The 20,487-nt window shown below is 37.5% G+C and overlaps 1 protein-coding gene across 5 annotated transcripts in view; it reads left to right on the forward strand.

The window, feature by feature from the left end:
• DACH2 (dachshund family transcription factor 2) overlaps positions 1–20,487 on the forward strand; it is a 264,433-nt gene that overhangs the window by 192,722 nt on the left and 51,224 nt on the right. For all 5 annotated transcript variants that reach the window (XM_052672831.1, XM_052672830.1, XM_052672832.1 and 2 more), the window contains 2 exons: positions 7,292–7,447; positions 9,378–9,550. In XM_052672831.1, the coding sequence (XP_052528791.1) occupies positions 7,292–7,447; positions 9,378–9,550 (329 nt within the window). The remainder of the gene's footprint in view (positions 1–7,291; positions 7,448–9,377; positions 9,551–20,487) is intronic.

The raw sequence follows: 20,487 nt of genomic DNA on the forward strand, positions 1-20,487 counted from the left end.
AGATGAGAGGTTCTCCTCTCACACCAGTAGCACAAGGTGGGTTTCCATAGCATCTGTGGTCAAGTGGTAGAACTCCTTGATGTTACAGGATATTGTTGATGTGGAAAATGGACAACAGTTTAATTGAATGGAAGAGAAATCTAGGACGTTTTAACTAGGCTTTTTTTTTGTTCACTAAGTATTGCTCTTGGCCCTTGCTAGAGACAAAATAGTAGGATAAAATGGGCTACAGCTGTTACCGTGTTCATATGAAGTCATGCTGGTGGCTCTTATTCCTTTATTTATATTGTTCCTCCCTTCTGAAATACCATGAGTAATTTCCATTTAGGAAACCATAAGTGCCTAACTACTACTATAAAGATCACAGGCTTACCATTTGTTCTGTTTGTTTCCTTTGTTGGTTGTTTTCCCTGCATTGTATTATCACGCAATTAAATGTCGGGCAACAAAGAAACAGAGACATAATTTATTAATTATTGGATTTTTTTTCACATCCCTTCATGGGTAAGAAGTTAATTGTTTTGATTTATATTTATGCATGACCAAATCAACAAAAGAACTGAATTGAATGATACAGGTAGCTAACTTGGAGAATTGCTTTTGGAATTGGTTGTGGTTATTTGCATCCAGCCTTCTATGATCCTTCGGCTTTCAAATCTTACTTTGATGGGGGTACTTTGGTGGTATAACTTGAATCAGCACACCGATCGAGATGTATTTAATATTTCATATTTAAATGAAGTCGCTGCCAGTTTGAGCCTTGTTCTTCTGTTTATATCAGTGTACTCCATTACACTGTATAGGATTTTCATTTTTCTTCATCTCTTTATTTGTTTTGCACCACTTTTTCCAGTTTTTAGTATTTGTTATTTGAGGAAAAGACTGATTGCTAGCTATTCTGTCCAAAAAAAAGACTGTTTTAGTGAAAAAAATTCCTTGCAGCACTTAGTGAGTAGTTCCTTTACATTCACTGACCAATGTTAGTAGCCATCAGCAATAAATAAATATACCCCTGCATTTATCTTCTGAGAAAGCGTATTTCTGGGGTTAATTGAATTATTCTTTTTAGATCAATTGCGATTAAATATTCTGACATTTTAAGTTATCTTTAGCATCCTGTTTGTTTTGAAATAAACTCAGATTTTGTCATTCAGACAATTCAAAAAGTTCAGAAACTATATTCAAATTTTATATGACTTCTTATTGTATAATTATCAACAGATTACTTCACCTATGTTGTGACAGACATATTTTTTAAGTATGACTGACTGATGGACAGATTGGGAATTGCTGAATTAATGGGCACATTTCAAAGCTTTGGCAGGGCTAAGCAGTAATTACATCTGCTGAACCACTTGATAAGTTTTTGGAAGTAACCCAGTAAAGCCATCACTGGATTTCTTGAGTTTTAATATCTTACCCTACACACTTCTGTGGCTTTCTCCTAGGGCAGAAGCTGATGCAGCCAATGCACACAGCGAGACAAATCAGTACAGTTAGGCTTAAAATGCAATGCTGATCTTTCAGATTTTCAGATGGATGGCATGCTTTTAGAAGCTGGTTTAGCCAACATTTAATCTCAATCTGAACAAACAAATCTCATTCCCATTTGAAAATGAGAAAATTTATTTGTGGGTAAGTGGTCCCAGGTTGTGGCCAGTCCTATTTAGTCTTCATGAGACATCATCTGTTGCCACTGTGAGGGACAGACCATAGGGCTAAATGAGTCATAATCTGCATCCAGAACAGTCTTATATTTTCCTGATGGTAAAATGACAGTACCAGGAATATGATGTAGATGAACCCTTCCTATCCTGACTCTGTGTTCAATTATCTGAATTCTGAAAGTTTGTATTCCTCCAAAAAGGTAAAATTTCAGTCTACTTTTGGTTCAAATTAATTTTACCAGGCCAATGTCTTGGTGCTTAAAATATATACATATATATATTATATTATATATAAATATATATATAAATATACATATATAAAATCTGCAAGAGGTGAAGCCTGAGTTTCCTTCTATTTAATAAGTCAAATTGGCAGACATTTTAGATAGATGAAGCTCTATGGAACATCAATTGATTCGTAATACCAAATTATTTATTGGTCAGTGAATGTAGCCAACAACTGACAAGTGGATTTCTAGTTTTGGTCATGATTATGCGAAACGTTATTTTCAGGCAAGGAATACATTCTATTTTGATGCCATAAATTTCTTACAGTTGGCAAAGTGGATTCGTAGCTGGATTGATTCTAAAAATGACACTTCTCAGACTGGCATCTGATCTTCTCCTGTTGGCAAATAATAACTGTATGTCTGTATTGAAACTAATGGAGCTATCAGCTGTACTTTCCATCATGGAGATTATTATATACTGTTAAAACATTTACAGACACTACTGGAGCTCTTGTTGCCTTTGAGAGCTGTCATTCTATCATACAGAGTTGAAAAATTAGTCTGGTATGTAATCTTCCTCTTAGACATTCACATGCTCATATCATGGGAAAAGTTGACAAAAACTTGCAGACTGAAGTGTTTTCAGTGGAGAATGTTCTTTGTAATGACTGTCTTTCCCTGTATCAAGGCAAGACTAGGGTGTGGGTAAAGTCAAATTGCATGGGACAGCTGAAAAGCACTGTAGGTACAAATACTGGCAAACAGGCCCACAGTGGTTTAAGGGTACTGGATTTCTAGATAAGCCAGAAGAATTCAGAGAACATATGAATGCTGGACATTCGTATTACCATTGGCATTAAATACTTTGATACTATCAGTGCTGAAATAATAGCACTCTGAATATTTGCTCTTCTTGGCTGATCTATGGCTGCCTGGTAGCATGAAAAATGTGCTTAAAAATAGCTTTAGAATAGAATTGGACAGTGAAAATGATATTGTTTTTAACAATTTGGGTTCAATTTTTCAGAAATACATCAACAAAAAATAAAATGACAGACATAAATTGAAGCAGTGTGATTGTTCAATTCAAAGGTACCTCTGACAGTGGGTTTCATTTAGGTAGAACACTCAGTTTAAGGCTGATAAAATGAATTTGAAACCAAATGAAAGGAAACTGTCACCAAGTTGAACTTCGATTACTTTCTGGAGATTTTCAGTACCTAAAACTAAGACACTAATTTAATCTTCCCAAATAGATCTTCACCAAAAAAAAAGAAGTGTTTTTTATTCTGAAGTAGAGGTGGGTTGCTAGAAAACACGAAGCTTGAAAATCTTGTTATAGAACTGCTGAAGTCAAAGATGGGGAGGAAGCAGCATTTTCAGGAAACCAGGAGCTTATCACCTGCATGTCTTTCAGCTGAACAAAATGAAACTGGAACAGAGGCTCTTTGTTCACAGACTCGCATGTGATTGCGCATAACCATACACTGCATGGTAGATCTGTGAGTACAAGACCAACAGTACATATATGTATGTATGGCTTGGGCTGATTTCCTGTATTTGTGTTACTTGTGATTTGAATCCCTATGTAAATGAACTCATCTGAATCCCATGTTCATTTGTTAATTAGGGATTCAGAAGCAGAGATGTTCAGAATTTGTCCACTGGGCTGTGAAATGGTGTTAAGGGAATGCTTGCCTCATACCACGTAATTTTTGAGTGAATGGACTGGGATTTGTTGCATTAGTTTTGTGTTTGCTTTGTTGAACATAACTGTAATTCATGCACTGATAAATAAGCTCTTTCAAATAACTTCTTAGGACTAGTGAAGACTTTAGTTAGTAACTCCTTCTCTTACCAAATTCATGTAGTTTCTGTCGTTATCTGTGTCCTTCAAAACACGCACTACGTTTCTTTGTAGGTGACTGTGTAGATGACTGTGTGCAATGCAGACTACTAGGCCTTTTTTTCACCCTCCATATTGTGCATTTATCTGTCAATCTGAAAAGCATAATAAGAACTGCGCACCAGATTTTCTGCATGACCTGAACTGGGTGGTTGAAGCAGGTGAGATCTTTAGCTTCTTCTGCTGCCAAGTCAGTGCATACTATAATGTTTTGGGATGGCTGGACATTTGCCTTCTTTCCAGTTTGGTGTGTCTGTGTTTAAGGAAACTGCAGGCTCTGTGCCTGCTTCTGATAACTGTCAGGAGCCCTGGAAGATGGAGGTTCTTGTCTCTCTTGCCCTTTCTTAATGCTGAATACAATCTGCTCTGGGACAAGATCGACTAGAATGCAAACAAGATAAGGAAAAATTACCTTTCTGTCCTTTAGTTTTATCTGTTGAAGAGAAGGTCATATGGATAGTGGGTAATAGTGTTAAACATAAAGCTTTTTGTAAAGTGTAGAAATGATGTATTGGCATTTTGACAAATGAGCAGACTTCTGAGGGCTCTGTTAATGCTCTTATGACACAAATCAGAAAATTAAATCAGAAATTTTAAAATATTAGTAACTTTTCTTATTTAAAATAAATAGAATCTTTTTCCCCTTATACACAAGATGCAAAATAAATGAAATCGCTGTTTTCACTTTCTGTTTTTCCTAATTGTGTTGTATGTTTGCTTTCTTCTTGATATATCTTTCCTATTCCTGTTAGTTTCTATGTAAATTTTTCTTACTATATGGGAGTAGGTACTGCAGGGAAGGTTGCAAGTTTTCTTTTGAAGCGGTTATCTTTGTCTTTGCAAAGTCACTGTAGGTAGGATGAGTTGAAAGTGAGGGAGCAAGAGTAGGACCCGTGAGACCTGACTTCTCTTTTATCATTTCACCATTTGTCTCCCAGAAACCTGGAAGAAGCTGCTCCACAGAACTGGGAAAGCTCAGCTTTTCCACTTGTAAGTTGGAGATAATTAATCTTACTGCACTTAGAAAATGTGCCAGTATTTAAGAAGTAATTATACTTCTTTCAATTTAAGGGACTTGCTACTGCATAGTATATGCAATGCAAATTAAGAGATGAAGCAGTTACCTATGGTGGTGTATGGAAGACTATAGGATACATAGAGATTATTATATTTCACTTATATTATATATCATATTCTCAGCAATACTGTTTTTTCTTTCTGTAATAAAGAGTGATGGAAAACATAAGAACACAGGAGTGATCTTTAGATATAAGTGTACTGCAATTTATTCTGGTGCTGGCACTGAATACAGGAGCAGACTTAAAAGTGGAGTTTCCAAGAAAAAAAAAAAAAGTTATTGTTGTCCACATTTGTGGAGACCTGATCTGATGATTTGGACTGTATGACAGAATCTAAATTTGGTTTCCTGTTTCCTGGCAGATTTCCTGTGCTTCCTTAAAGAAGTCACTTTTCTCCATGTAGGTAGAATTGTTCTTTCCTCCAGTACATTCAGCTTAACCCAGAAATCCAGTTGGGCTCTGGTACTGCAGTGTCAGGTCCACAGAAGTGTGGGTAGATGCATGGGACTTTGATGCTTCCAGGAATGAGTAAATAAATGAGCCAAGAATGTAGAGTGTCTGTGCCTATGATTGGAAGTATTGGAAGAAAACAGATGGGGTGAGGGAAGCTTTTAGGTGAAGAGTACAATTTTGACTCTTCATTCAAAAATCTCTGGTAAACTGTCTTCTATGCAGTTCTCATGGCCATTGCCTTGATATGGGAAGTTGCATTTACAAGATCAGTTTAAGAAGATTCATGCCATAGAACTTTTCATGTCTGTTGTTTGTGGTGGTTTTTTTTGTTTTGTCTTGTTTTGTTTGTTTTTTGAGAAAGAAGTGTATTTAATTCTGAGAAAGCATATAGAGAAAAATGAAATTTATTTCCTAAAATCGAACAAAAAAACCAAACCAAAACAAAACAAAAAAACTGTTCTTCAAATTACAGGTTTGAGGTTGATAAATACTTCACTAATTAGAACCTCGGTTTGACCATGGTTGTAGTGAACAACTTCTCCACTAAATATTAGTTAAATGTTATTTAAAAGTGCAGCTGTACTGGATATTAAAAATTGAGAATGCTGAAAGAGCTTTAACTGCAGTACTGCTTCTAATTACCACACTGTGCCATGTTATATTGCATCACGTGCCATTATTCACCGTATCTTTTTTTTGTCAGTTATGACTCATCATTTTGCAAATTACTAATCTTTTATAGGAAGGTAATTCACACATGGACATAGTGATAAAATGATAGAGTGATTACCTTTCTTCTCATTCATTGATCTTTCAAACTTTTGCATTTAGCAGTATTAATCATGTTTATTATCTGAGTGTTGTCATAAAAACGTAGAAAATTTCTGTTACTTTCATTTTCAATTTAAGTGCCTTTTGCTTTCTACTACAGTCTCCTTTAATCACAGTAATCTGTTACTTATTCTAATCGAAATTCTTGTTCATAAAATCAAAATAAAATCAATACACATCAATTACAATCAATTATATATTTTCATAACAATCCATCTAATTGAAAACATGGGATATAGCTAGGAAAGGAGTTTATCTGGAATAGCTTTTTACTCTAAAACTGTTCAGCCTGACTTTTAAGGTGGTTTGCTTTGTGGACCAGGTGTGTGTTTCGGAATTCACTCTCATGGTCTACTTAACTGCTCTTTAAAAGGAGCTTGTTGTTATTCACGTGTATAAATGTAATACTAAAGAAAACTACCGTCTGTAAAATTGCTGCAAAACACAACATCTTCAGAAGACCAAACAGATATTCCTGGCCAAACAGATGAGTGTTCAGTGTGCTATATTTTTGTTGTTGTTGTTCTGATCACACTTGCTGCGCGTTATAAGTGTCTGAACTCAACATCTTGAATCCTGATAGTTTCCAAGCCCTGCCTAATGCCTGACTTTGCTAACCCAGCAAAGCATCTGTGGGTCAAGCCCAGCAGAGGAGCAAAAGCTGCTAAAGCTTACAGATAACATGGTGGGGATAAATTGCTGTAACCTGTTCAGGTCATTGAGTTAAAAGTTAGGAGGGCTGTAACCACTGAAGGAGTGACTAGTGGAGCCACTCTCTGGTTAGTATTAACAACACTGATAGACATCTGTTAGTCCCTGGCAGGCCTGATTCCTTCTGACAGGAGATTGTGATCCAGTGTCTGATGCTTACTTTGATAATTTTTTCCTTAAACGTTTAGCTTTTTCTCTTTCAGACGTTGCTGGTATGAAAGTAGGAGATACTGAAGTTCCTTAATCATATTTTTTGCCTAATTCATATTTCTTAATCTTCATTTTTTTTAAAGTGCTGTGTTTGTGCTAAGCACATAAGTGTGGTAAAGAGTATTAGTTTGTCACTAACAAAGCAGACTGCTTTTTTTAAAAGAGTATATGCCATTTGTGGTCCCTTTATATCCTGTTTTGCAGGTGGGAGTGAATCTTCCTGGGATAAAGACAAACTTCAGTCTCCCATTACAACAGGATCACAGCACAGCATTGGTCATCCCACCCTGTCAGGACAGTCGAGCCTTGGAAGTGCACACCCACTCAGTCCTCTTCAGCAGAACCACCTGCTTACCAACAGTATGTACTGGACCCTCATGGGGAGAAAAGAATAAGTTATATGGAGTCCCTGCTTGGAGGCAGGCTTTACTCAACTGAGATACAGCCACTACCTTTAAATGGCCATCTGTTGTTGGGTAGGGGCTGTGAGTTCCAGTCAGCATTGCTGTGGCCTAAAAACAAGTACAGTTGCTTAAAATATTAGTGAGTTCTCTTCCAACTGAAAATGTTGCTCACCAAGTGAATATGAGAGAGCAAAGAATGGGTGGAAAATGACTAGTGAAAAGTGTGTAGAAGCAAATTCCTCTTCTTTGTCTTTCCTTGTAACTACCGGGTTTATACGAAGTCATCACTTATATCTAGCTGTTCAAAAGAACTGGAATAGAATGATACAGTTGAAATTTGGTTTTGGAATTTTCAATTCACTATAATCCTCTCTTCTTCCCTTCCTTTAGGAAGGGGACAGGTGAGAAGTTAGAGATCACCTCTTCTGCTAGACCCAAAGGGGAGGGACTGTGAAGTTATTCCAAGAAAGCAGTTCCGAAAACAACAGATAATAGTATTTAAAAAGATAGTGAAGAGTAAAATCAATTGTAAAAGATCGTGATGGATGAAGAATTAAAGTTTCATTATCTGTGAACCCTTATTATCTGTTTCATTTCTTTATCCTCAGTTTTGAAAGTTGACTTTTGGTGTTTGTTTCAGTGGACGAGTGACATTTCTGACTCCTTATGAAATTTTTGGAGCAGATACTTTCTTGCTACCCAAGTGGCACCACAAACTTCAAAAAATCAGGATTATCTAAAAGGCTCCTAAAATAAATGATTGCTTTGTTCATGGCAGGGTTAGAGCCTGAGCATCTGGATAAATGTCAGTAGTTAAGAACCACCAAGTTACAGGACTAACATACACTGTGGTTTATGCTTTCATTTATATTCTTGCATAATTGAGTATCCGTACATGTTTTGCATTAGGGACAATGTTCTTTACTGTTCAGAAAACTTTCAGGTTATTTTCCAATAGATATTGTAGTAGGCAAATGTCTATAGGTTGTTAAAGAGCTTATTGAATGTCAGACATGTCCAATGATTTGCAAGCTATATTTTCTTCATAGTCTTCAAAATGTTTGACGGATTGTGTCTTAAAACTGGTGATATGCTGTTAAATTCTGTTTGTAGTTTGCATTTAGTTTGCATGTCAATTGGACTTTAAGTAGACATACAACTCAATGTGACCAGATGGTGTCTGGGAGTTTTGGAGCTCTGTGGAGTATGAGGAGAGATTATTGGGCTGTTAAAGGAGATATGCAAGGGAACCAAGGCTTATGGATGTAAGCAGTGAAGGTCAGTATGGTTAAAGTGAAGGGAGATGTATGTGTCATCATTAATATTGGCATGGATCATCTTATAAATAAATTATAGTGAATCTTAAGACGTTTAGTTGGTCATGATTTGCTCTCATCCCATAGTCATGTTCACAGCCCTATATGGTAGTACAGTGGTCCTGTAGTCCATTCTACAGCTTTCTTTAGTCAGGGAGTAGTCCTAATACAGAAGACTAGTCTCAGATTGCTGCGTAGGTAAATTAAGTTAGAGGACTTCTTAAAATCATTAATGAATATTCTTCACTTGTATTGGAAAAACATGCAGATATTTGCATATTTTTGTTTTTTCGCTTTGTTGACGTCAATAAAAATGTCTCTAACTTGTGTGCTAGTATATATTAATTTTGCTAATATTGCATTGCTTTTACATCTGTGTGCTTCTTGGCCCAGCGCAAACTGTACAGCCTTTTCTAGAATGCAGAATTATTCCCTGCATAACCTCAAATTTAATAACACACAATAGAATTGAGTCCAGCTAGCCAATATTCCAGTAAAATATAGACTTTAAAAATTAAGGGATATAAGATGGGGGATTGACACACATAACTTGCACGTGCTCTCTTTTAGGGATAGACCTGCCGTTCATGATGATGCCCCACCCTCTGCTACCTGTCAGCCTACCTCCCGCTTCGGTTGCAATGGCAATGAATCAGATGAACCACCTCAATACAATAGCTAACATGGCTGCAGCAGCCCAAATGCACAGTCCTCTTTCCAGGGCAGGGGCCTCTGTTATAAAGGTAAGAGTCATCTATGAAACGAGATTTCTGTGGCTAACAAAAACGTTTACAGTGACCTTTTAAGAAAATCTAAAGGCAGTGAGCTTTTACTACATATAGTACACCACAGCTTATCTTCCTGGTTGTGCTTCTGTTTGAGGAAAGTACAAGCAAGAAGTTAAATAAGATGTTCTGCTTCATCTACAAATACGTAATGTAATTACAGATCCTAATACAATTGTTAGAATAGAGCTAATCTGTATCAGAACCATAAAAATTACTCCTTATCAGGGTGCCTGTACACTTGTTAACTAAGTGGGAAACATATCTGATGTTCAACTACGTTTTAGTTAATGCAAGTCATTAAATTGTTAGAAATTGTTTGAAATTAATTGAGATTCTGTTTGTTTCAGTTACTAACCTTTAACCGTTCAGGAGACCTCTTGAGGTAACTGTAACTTAACTACAACTGTAAAATATTGGTAGCAGCAAGTAGACTGCATAAGCTTTGTCTGTAGTCTAAATACTACCAGTACGTCAAAATAAAGATGAGAATTTTGTTTGTAAACAATGCTTGTACTTCATAACATATACTACAGGTTTTGCAAATAGTTAGATTTTAGGGGGACTCTTTAGCAAGCCCTAGCTGATGTTAGTTACTCATTTACAGCAGTTTTTCCCCAACAATTGCAACAGGGGATATGCAATAAGTCCACAGCAACAGCAGGTCTCACCAGAATTCTAGTGGGAATTATTTCCTGTACATGATGTAGAGGAAAATACACCAGTAGCCAGTGTGATAGAGGTAGTGCATGCATTCATTGTGGTGTAACTCTCACCTGTCAAGTGATGCTGCATCTTTCTCTCATTTCTTCCAAGTGCTGAGACTGTATGTGAATTTTATTACAGAGTGTGAGGCTGCCTTTGTCCTTTCCTTCCATTACGAACAATCATCTAGCTCTGAATGACTATCAATTAAGATGAAGTCCTTGTATGAAATGAAACTTGTAAAAAGGTTGCTGCTGTTATCTATCAATAATAATACTTTTATTATATGACAACATTGTTTAAGTTCATATTAGAAGTACAAAAAATAACTAGTTTTAGATAGACTGCAATTATGGCACCATGACATTACTTAAAATGGGAAAACTGAATATATTGAGTGTGTATCTATTTCTACCCTTTGATGACTAAAATACCACTTAGTCTGTTTTCTATAGGTGTGAGAATCAGCTGCTCACTCTATAAAAGTTTTGAATGAAGTCATTATGCTTTTTATATCACGTTTGCCATTTAGAAATAAGCTGTTCTACCAAAATATGCGTGATCAGCAAAGTTAACATTTAGTACTCCAGAAAGAAATGTCATAACTATGAAACTTGATTTCCTCCTGACAGGAACGCTGTAAATTAGGCAGGCACAACGGTCAGGCTCACAAAACCTTCTTAGCCATCTATAATGTGATCTGATGTGATTATGGCAGCACCCGCTAGCAGTGCTGTAAGTATGGTTCTGACAGTATCCTCTTATAAATCCAAGCTTTCAGGGGTTTACTGCTCATCTGAAAGTGCTTGCTCCATTTGAAACTTGGCTGAAGTAGTTCTGAAGAATCTGCATGAATGAGGGTGTAGTATGAAGGAGGAAAAAAAAGCAGCATTGATTTTACCACCCTCTTTCTTCTTCCTCTTGTGTCTACACTCCTGTTTGATCATTTTCTCTAGAGCTGTACTTGAGATGGATGAATTTTGCAATCCAAGAGTTTCTGCACTAGCTGTAAAATGCTTGGCCAGCCAGCCTGGTGTTAAGGACCAGTCTGAGCTGGAACTTAGCAGAAAGAAACTTGATTCATGGAGTAGGTTGGAAAAAAAAATAAAAATAAATGTGGTAGTTTACTGTCATCCTATAATGTTTCTCCTCCACCTCAGCGGAATCTACTCAGTGACCGTATTTTTACATCCTCAGAAGTGAAGTTTGGATTAGCCCTTTGTACAAAATAGAGAATTTGTCACTGAAGTTCACAGAACAGCTCAACTTCGGAGAGCTGTAACTATCACAGAATCACAGAATCACCCGGGTTGGAAGGGACCTCAAGGATCATGTAGTTCCAACCCCCCTGCCTAGCAGGGCCACCAAACATACACATTCAGATCAGGTTGCCCAGGACCCCGTCCAACCTGGCCTTGAACACGTCCAAGGAACGGGGCATCCACAACCTCCCTGGGCAGCCCGTTCCAGGGCCCAACTACTCTCCTTGTGAAGAACTTCCCCCTAACATCCAACCTAAATCTTCCCTCCTTCAACTTGGATCCATTTCCCCTAGTCCTGCTATTGTCAGCCCTTTTGAAGAGTTTACTCCCCTCCTGGCTGTAGGTTCCCTTCAGGTATTGATAGGCTGCAATGAGGTCACCCCGCAGCCTTCTCTTCTCCAGGCTGAACAAGCCCAACTCCCTCATCCTGTCCTCATAGGGGAGGTGCTCCAGCCCCCTGATCATCTTAGTCGCCCTCCTCTGGACCCTTTCCAAAATCTCTATGTCTTTCTTGTACTGAGGGCTCCACACTTGGACACAGTACTCCAGATGGGGCCTCACAAGAGCCGAGTAGAGAGGGACAATCACCTCCCTGTCCCTGCTGACCACCCCTCTCCTGATGGAGCCCAGGATCCCATTTGCCTTTCGAGCTGCCAGAGCGCACTGCTGGCTCATGTTCAGTCTCTCGTCCATCAGGACCCCCAGGTCCTTCTCTGCCGAGCTGCTCTCAAGGACCACTCCTCCCAGCCTGTACGGGTGCCTGGGGTTCTTCCGGCCCAAATGCAAAACCTTGCACTTTGCCGTGTTGAACCTCATTAGGTTCACCCGAGCCCAGCCCTCAAGCCTGTCGAGGTCCCTCTGAATGGCATCCCTTCCTTCCACCGTATCAACCGCACCATTCAGCTTGGTGTCGTCAGCAAACTTGCTGAGGGTGCACTCAATTCCTTCATCGATGTCATTAATAAAGATGCTAAAGAGCACCGGTCCCAAGACAGACCCTTGGGGGACACCACTTGTTACCGGCCTCCACCTGGACATAGAGCCATTGACCACTACCCTCTGTCTGCAGCCTTTCAACCAATTGCTTATCCATCGGGTCGTCCACCCATCAAATCCACTTCCCTCCAATTTGGAGATGAGGATGTGGTGGGGGACCATGTCAAAGGCCTTGCTCAGGTCCAGGTAAATGACATCAGTCGCCTTCCCTTCGTCCACCAATGCCGTCACTCCATCATGGAAGGCCACAAGATTAGTCAGGCATGACCTTCCCTTGGTGAAGCCATGCTGGCTGTCTCGGATCACATGCTCATTCTTTATGTGATCGAGCATGTTGTCCAGGAGGATCTGTTCCATGATCTTCCCAGGCACGGAGGTGAGACTCACCAGCTACATAACTACATAATTTGAAGAATTTTATTTTACATTTTACATCAGAAGGGGCTTATTTAACCAAGAAACATAAAAACTTAGGTAATTTCAAACAGAAAGTGGGGGTCTGGAAAAAGAGAGATGCTAGATAGACCTGCATTCATCAAGAGCTAAATGGAATCTACTCAGGTAGATTTCAGGTGTCTAAAAGAATGTTTGACAGGAGACTAGCAAGGGGAAAGAAATCCTGGAGAAGAGCCTGCTAGTCCTCGGGGGACTGAAATGGAAATGTAGGATGAGTTTGGCTTGTCTTGAAATAATAAGTCACTGCTTGGAGACATGCTGGCCTGTTCTTGCTATGTGTGGGATTTAAGGCATACACTAGAAAAGGAGAAATACAAATTTCATTCTCAGAGTGATATCAGATGGTGTTGTGAACTTGTAATGAAGGTTGGCAAGAGTCAAATCTCTGGAGCAGTTCCTGGGTGAGCTGTGATAGGGATCCCATTGAGCTCTTTCTGTGGGTAAGCAATTAGGAGGTAGCTGGTTGCATGCAGCAGAGCTGGGATGACAGACATGGGCTGACAGGGAAGCAAGGACCTGGCATGGGTCATATCCAATGAGGTGTCCTCTTTCTAGAGACCTGCAGGTCTGCTCCTCACTTCCAGAAGTGTGGCTAAAGGTAGGAATGCAGTCTGGAAAAAAGAAAATGCAAAACTTTCATTTTCTTGGGAAAGTACAAGAGGGCTAGCAAGAGTCAAGTTTCTGGAGCTGTGTTAGTTGAGTCTTTATATGTTCACTCTAAGACCATTTCCCACAGTATCCTCCGAAATAAGACAAGTAGGATAGCTTATGTTCAGGGTGGACTTCAAGTTGTGGGAACATATTCAAATTAGGGGCCTTAAGCTTTTCCCTTATTTGTTAGGTAACAGAATATGACTGAGATTGGAATAATGAGGCAAAATTTTATCACAGAGGAGATTCAAGAAGCTCTTCTACCCTTTTACTCTGCTTTTTCCTTGTTTCTTTTACCCTACATCTTTTTTGTTTCATTTGTTCCTCTTGCTCTTGTCTCACTTATCCTTCTCCATCTTGTCCTTCTCTCTCACTTCCTTCAGGCTCTACCTAAAAGATGTGCTTCTCCCGAGTAGGAGTATTTCTGCAAATTAGTTTCCTGTTGTTCATTTTTCTTTTGTCTCCTTTCCCTTATGTTTGCTGTATTGCTGCGTTTCTCTTCTCTTTGCCATTAGGCAGGTCCCAGTTAGGAATAACTGGCAGATCTGTTGAATGCATTTGGAAAACCCAAGGAAAAAATGTTAAAATGGACATTTTTGGTGAAATGCAGTATTTTGCATTTCGTTACACAATTTACATTTGGATTTCTTTTGGTCTACTGATAAGCAGAACAAAGCATTATTTTTAACCTGTGATTTCTACATGATGTAGCAATTTTTGAATGTGTTTTTCTCTGTGTTCTCTTCTTCTGATTTTGTGGGATGCTTAAAGCATTTGTAAAGGATGTATATGGCATCATTTTAAATTCCCTAAAGACAATACAGATGGGTTGTGTAATTATTGCTGAGAGGTGCTATTTTCTATGTGCTGTACAACTGGCATTCATAATATTTACCTGACAGCCAGAAAAATGTGGCCATCTCAGAGTACTCGGAAACAATTCTTTTCAGTGTGAAAACATTTCCAGTTACAGAATTTATAACATTGTTAATTTCATATCTCTGCATTCAATTCATTCTGAATTGTTTATAGAATATTACAGGGTTTATAAACCAAAACTTTTGTAAAATTTATGGTACTTTTCTTTATTAGATTTATTCTGTCCCATTTCATATCAAGTGTTCATTGTTGGCAGTTTATTGTTGAAATGGTTTCTAGAGTACATTAGGGGAGTGATGTGTGAGATAGGGTAGTTTGCTTACTTCCTGTAAGACTAATTTTTATAACTGTATATGTAGAAAAGAAGTAAGTTTGCAGGATTGTATCTTTTTATTCACTGACAGAGAAGCTATTATGCTGGAAGATGTTTGGGTTCCTACAAATTATATCAAATAGCCTTTACCTCTTTCCTCCTGTGAAGGGAGGCAAGTCCCTATCACTGTGATGCTAAGAATGCCTTGCTTGTTAACACAAAGACAACTAGTTGCCAGTTTAAAGGATAAGCAGTGAACACTATTTTTAAACTGGCAAGTGGAAGAAAATGTAAGAATCAAGTACATCTCCTTTTTTTGCAAAGCTAGCAAAGGAATATTGTCATGCCAAGCACATACTAGCTTTTAGTTCTGGCTCAGTTCTTTTTAGTATTGGCCTAAGCATTTGCATTTGTAGTTAATAACTAATATAACTATAACGTAGATGAGATACAGCATTACCATCATTAGTCTCCAGAGTGCCTTTCTTTCATTCAGTAGCAGCACTGGATGAAACAATTCATTGGAGGGATTGAAGTAGGAAGTTTCCACAACAAGGGTATGTCCAATTTTAGTCAATATTGTACTTCCAGATTCAAAGTAAAATGTAAAGGTAAAGTCTTAATACACCAGTGAAGATTGCCATAGCTTTCCCAGTGATTGGTAATTTAAGAAATGTTGAAGAAGGAAGCTCTTACTTGGCTGTTTACCAATGCCATCTGATTAGCCGTGGTTCTCTGTTTGGCTGAGCAGCTGGCAATTAATGAATTATAGGAAGTAGTTACAAGGTAATGGAATTAGCAAGTGAACATCTGGTATTAAAAATCAGTAAACAGAAGAGTTTTTATTATTTCTTAAATTTGGTGTGAAAACAAATGCCAGTTGACTATGACTGAAGCAGCTATATATACACAGTGGGAAAAAAATAATGCATTTCAAATGGCAAAGTATATATTTTAAATGAATGATTTTCCAATACAGTGCAAAAGATGAATAGGATCCAGCTGGCTTTCAGACATACATATCTTATCTTAGTTTTTAGACCAGCTGTTTCCTTTGTTCATCTCCAATTCTTACAGCAGTGTGAGATGATATAACTAGCTCAGAAGACCAACAGGTTGTCCTTATGTTTACATCTGCCCATTTTGAACCTAAGATAGCTTAAAATGGAAACCTGACCACTGTTCTTTTGCCCAAAAATGGTAGTTCTACCAACGTTTTCTTGTGGTCTATCACATTTAATCTGATCTCAGATTTAATATAGCTCTTGCTTACTATGTCAAGATTATAGCTTTTCTTTAAAAAGCCTAACTGCTAAACGTGTATTGTTTTTTATAACAGTGCATTAATTAAGGATAGTAAATGAGAAATGAACCTCTATGATTCTTGATTTTTTTTTTTTTTAAAGTAAGGTATAGCCAGCTTGTGGTCCATTTTGGTAATCTGAATGATGATTTGACAAGCTCTGTAAGACTGAGGTGTGACACTGCACATTCCAATGGGGATCTAGGGAGCAAATTAATTTTGGAAAATTTATTATGCCAGAGCCTATGAACCTGGTGATCAACTCTGAATTTTTCTTGCAATAGTTGAAAACTCAGGTCTAAACCTAAATTTAGTAGAATCCCCATATTTCCTTCCTCTCAGTTTCATCAGTGAGGTCTGAATTCCAGTTCTCCTGCTACTGCACAGAAACAGAAAAAGCATCTGAATTAAATATGAAACATCAAGATAAATGTCTGTATAAAACGTCCATGTCTCAGACAAACTTCCAGATCCTGCTTGTCAGCAGTGAAATGCCATTAATTCCTCTAGGAACTCATTAATAGATTAACATTTGGAAGAGTAATTACAGCTACATTAACACTAAGAATAAAGAAAAATAAAAGAAAACCCAGCATCATTTCTTTTAAACTCTTGACACAAAACGAAGATCAATACTATAAAAAAAAAATCAGAGGTATGGAATTAAGGTCAAAATGATTATTTTAAAAATAGGTAAGCTGTTCATATATATTTCTAATAAAACTAGTAAGGATAAAAATCTTATTTGGTGTTTCACATTATTTGTGTGGAATACCGTCTCACAGGGGTTAGAAAAAGAGTATTGAGGTGAAATCAGGGGTGTATCTGGAAATTGCAAGAGTTGATGACTTCAGTGCTGTTAACCTAAATCACAACTAAAATTAACAATGTCAGGCTTTGTAGCTACAGTTTCTAAGCCAAAGCAAGACACTATTTTTTAGTAAGACTGAAATATATTACCCTTCAAAAGGATTAAATACTGAAAAAGTCTTTTTTGAGAATTTATGATACAGCTCTGTAAAGGAAAGAGAAAAGATAAAGTGGGTGCTACAGTTAGATAAATAGGTGAGATCTTGAGAAATGTTTTCATTTTTCATAAAATTCTCACAATCTGTACATTATACATATATAATTCATTGCATTATAACATGGAGTATGAATCCTGAAGATTTATAAAATATGAAGAAATTCAGTGGATAAAATTTGGCTATTCAGAAATGTTTCTCTCTCAGTTTTATGTATACCAACTGCAGAACCAGGCTGCACTGCAGTGTGCCAGTGGGAACTGAGCTATTTCAAAAAGAAAAAAAGTAAAATCCATGAAAAGTAACAAGGTTTTAAAATACATAAATGACAAATAAAATGAAGTCATCAATGTGTAAAAAATGTTGAAGTTTTAGATTTGCAATTTTCCTATTTAAATGCCCTCATTGATTTGTTACAAATACTGTTAACCCTGTGTTTGGAAAATGGTGAGGACATTATCACTTGTGTTCTCATTTGTAATAAAATAGATTAACTTGCTGTGAAATTTTAACTAGGCTGAGACACAACAGTAGCTACCTAATGAACCAGAGCACATTGCTGTTAAGTAGCTAAATAGATGCATACTGATTACAGGACTGAAAAATGGATGTGTTTACTTGGAGGAAAAAAAAGAATATATCTGTTCATAGTGTTATTCATTATAGTAGGAGAAATTCAGCATTATACTTGCACGCAAACATTTAGAAATAGACAGTTTCTCAATCCATAGGGAGTCTGACATGATTACACTATATCCTCATTTCTAGTACATAAAATACAGAGAAAATTTCAGCTCCTTTGTCACATGTAGGGGAAAGTGCATCTTCCCAGTACATGTGAATTTTTGTAACCATTTAGATATTAGATGGCATAATCAACTTACTCTCTTAGAAAGTGATTCACTGTATGATTAAGAATGACATTATTATTTGACACGTTTATTTCTGCCTGAACATTTCTAAATAAGACCCCAAGTTTGAAGGCAAATTACTTTAAGCAGAAATTATTTTATAGCAAGAGACAATGGAATGTACAGTTACCAGAAGAAGCTAGAATACTTTGCTTTTCTAAATCATCAGCTTTTGAATTACTCAAATAACTCTCATTTAAAGTGACTTATATGGCTGTTTGTGTGATAACTGTGTTAATTCATCGTCATATTTGTTCGTAGGTGGCTTGGATTATTTTTTTTTTGCTGAACAGTTGGCTTGTCTTCTCCTTGGCTATTCATTTTCATAGTTGCAGTAGACAAGAAAATTTACTTAAACTCTGCACTCTTCTGTAAGATTAATCATTTCAAAATTGTATCTTAATTGTAAATTGAGTACTCTTGGTCATAAAAAGAATGTAATGCCAAAGAGGATTGTTAAAGCTGAAATCCAGGCAAATAGAATTATAGTCAGAGTTGTAGCCTGTTAGCAGTAACCAGTTATTTATTCAAGGCTATTATTTACATAAATGTAAAATATGTAAGTGTTGCACAGAATCACTGGATGTCTTGAGTTGGAAGGGACCTTAAAGCTTACCTTCTTCCAACCCCCTTGTCATGGGCAGGGTTGCCACCCACTAGACTGGGCTGCCCAAAGCCCCTTCCAACCTGGCCTTGAAGACCTGCAGGGATGGGCATCCACAACTTGTCTCCATTCAGAACTTTACGAGCAGAGGAGCAGAGGAGCAGAATCACCTCCATTGCCCTGCTGGTCACACTTGATTTGATACAGCCCAGGATACAGCTTTTTTTCCTGGCTGCAAGCATGCATTGCTGGCTCATGCTGAGTTTTTCGTCCACCAGTGCCCCCAAGTCCTTCTCTGCAGGGCTGTTCTAAATACATTTATTGCCTGGCCTGTATTCATGATTGGGATTGCTCCAACCCAGACTCTTGGTCTTGTTGGACTTACTGAAGTTTGCTCATCCCTTCTCTGAAGCCTGTCATGATCCCTCTGAATGACATCCCTTCCATCCAATATGCCAACTGCTCCACTCTGCTTGGTGTCGTTCACAGACTTGCTGAGGGTTCCCTCAGCCCTGCTGTCAGTGTCACCAGCAAAGACACAGATAGTCCCAGAATCAACCCCTGAGGAGCACCACTCATCAGTGTCTCCACCTCAGCACTAAGCCATTGATTCACAATTCTCTGAGTGTGAACATCCAGCCAAGTCCTTACTGACAGAATGATCCATCTGTTCAATCAACATCTCTCCAAATTAGAGCTAAAATTTTGTGCAGGGCAGTCACATGCTTTGTACAGGCTGAGGCAGATATGTCAGTTATTTGTGTATTATTCATCGTATACCTAGAAGAATTCTTCTTGATGTAACCTTTTAAATGTCATTTACTGATCAGTAAATCATATCTGTGTTCTATTTTGCTGGTCTCAGCAACCTCTCAGATCAGTCTTTTGAAGACCGAGGATAAAACATTGACCATTTTGAGATGAGTGGCTTTTCCTTTTTTTCTCCCAAGTTTGAGAATTTGTTGGATTAAAATTATTCAGTTTTAAAAATTTTAAGATCTTATAACTCAACATGTAGTAGGTTAATTTGTAAAAACTTAATAAATATTTTAATTAACATTCAAAAATACTGCAATTAATAGTCTCCCTCCAAGATTTATTTGTTATTGTATATTCATTAAATAACAGATAATTAGTGAGAACAGTTCCATTGAGGATTAACAGCTATGTAATAGATACACATCTGTTACATGATTCTGAAGCTCAGTTGTTATTTAATGTACAATAACTATCCTATTAAAAACACATTCATTACTACATTTTTGGCTGCTGTGATTGGAATAGACAAACACCACCCCTTGCTATTAGAAGTATCCACTCACATTCTCTTCGCATTGTTCTCAGATGTGTCTGTAAACATGAGGGTGAATGCGCTTTAGAGAGATAGTTTTAATGGATAATAGTATTCTTAAAATGTCGATGCCACTGCCAGTGTTATTAATGAATTGCCTCAATAGGTTATGAACAGAAGCTATTATGCTAGCTATTGGTAATGGAGAAGCTATGAGAATCTAGTGTTCTCTTCCTAAAGCTATAGTATTGATTCAGCATACTATCTAGCAAAACTGCATTAAAAGTTTGAATGCTATTGAGCATATTTTCAGAAGCACATGGAAAATTGCCACCAAGTAGCCAGATTGCATACTCTTACTGAAAAATCTGAAATAGATTAGAAAGGCAGAAAAACTGCCAAGTTCTTTTGAGAAAACTTCATCAGATTACAGTGTAAATGTAATTGTGGTTTTTAAAGGGATGGGGCAAGAGGATCTCCCTTAAAAAATTAAATTTAA

This window comes from Tympanuchus pallidicinctus, unplaced genomic scaffold, assembly GCF_026119805.1.
Source record: "Tympanuchus pallidicinctus isolate F22 unplaced genomic scaffold, pur_lepc_1.0 scaffold13, whole genome shotgun sequence".
Classification (NCBI taxonomy): Eukaryota; Metazoa; Chordata; class Aves; order Galliformes; family Phasianidae; genus Tympanuchus; species Tympanuchus pallidicinctus.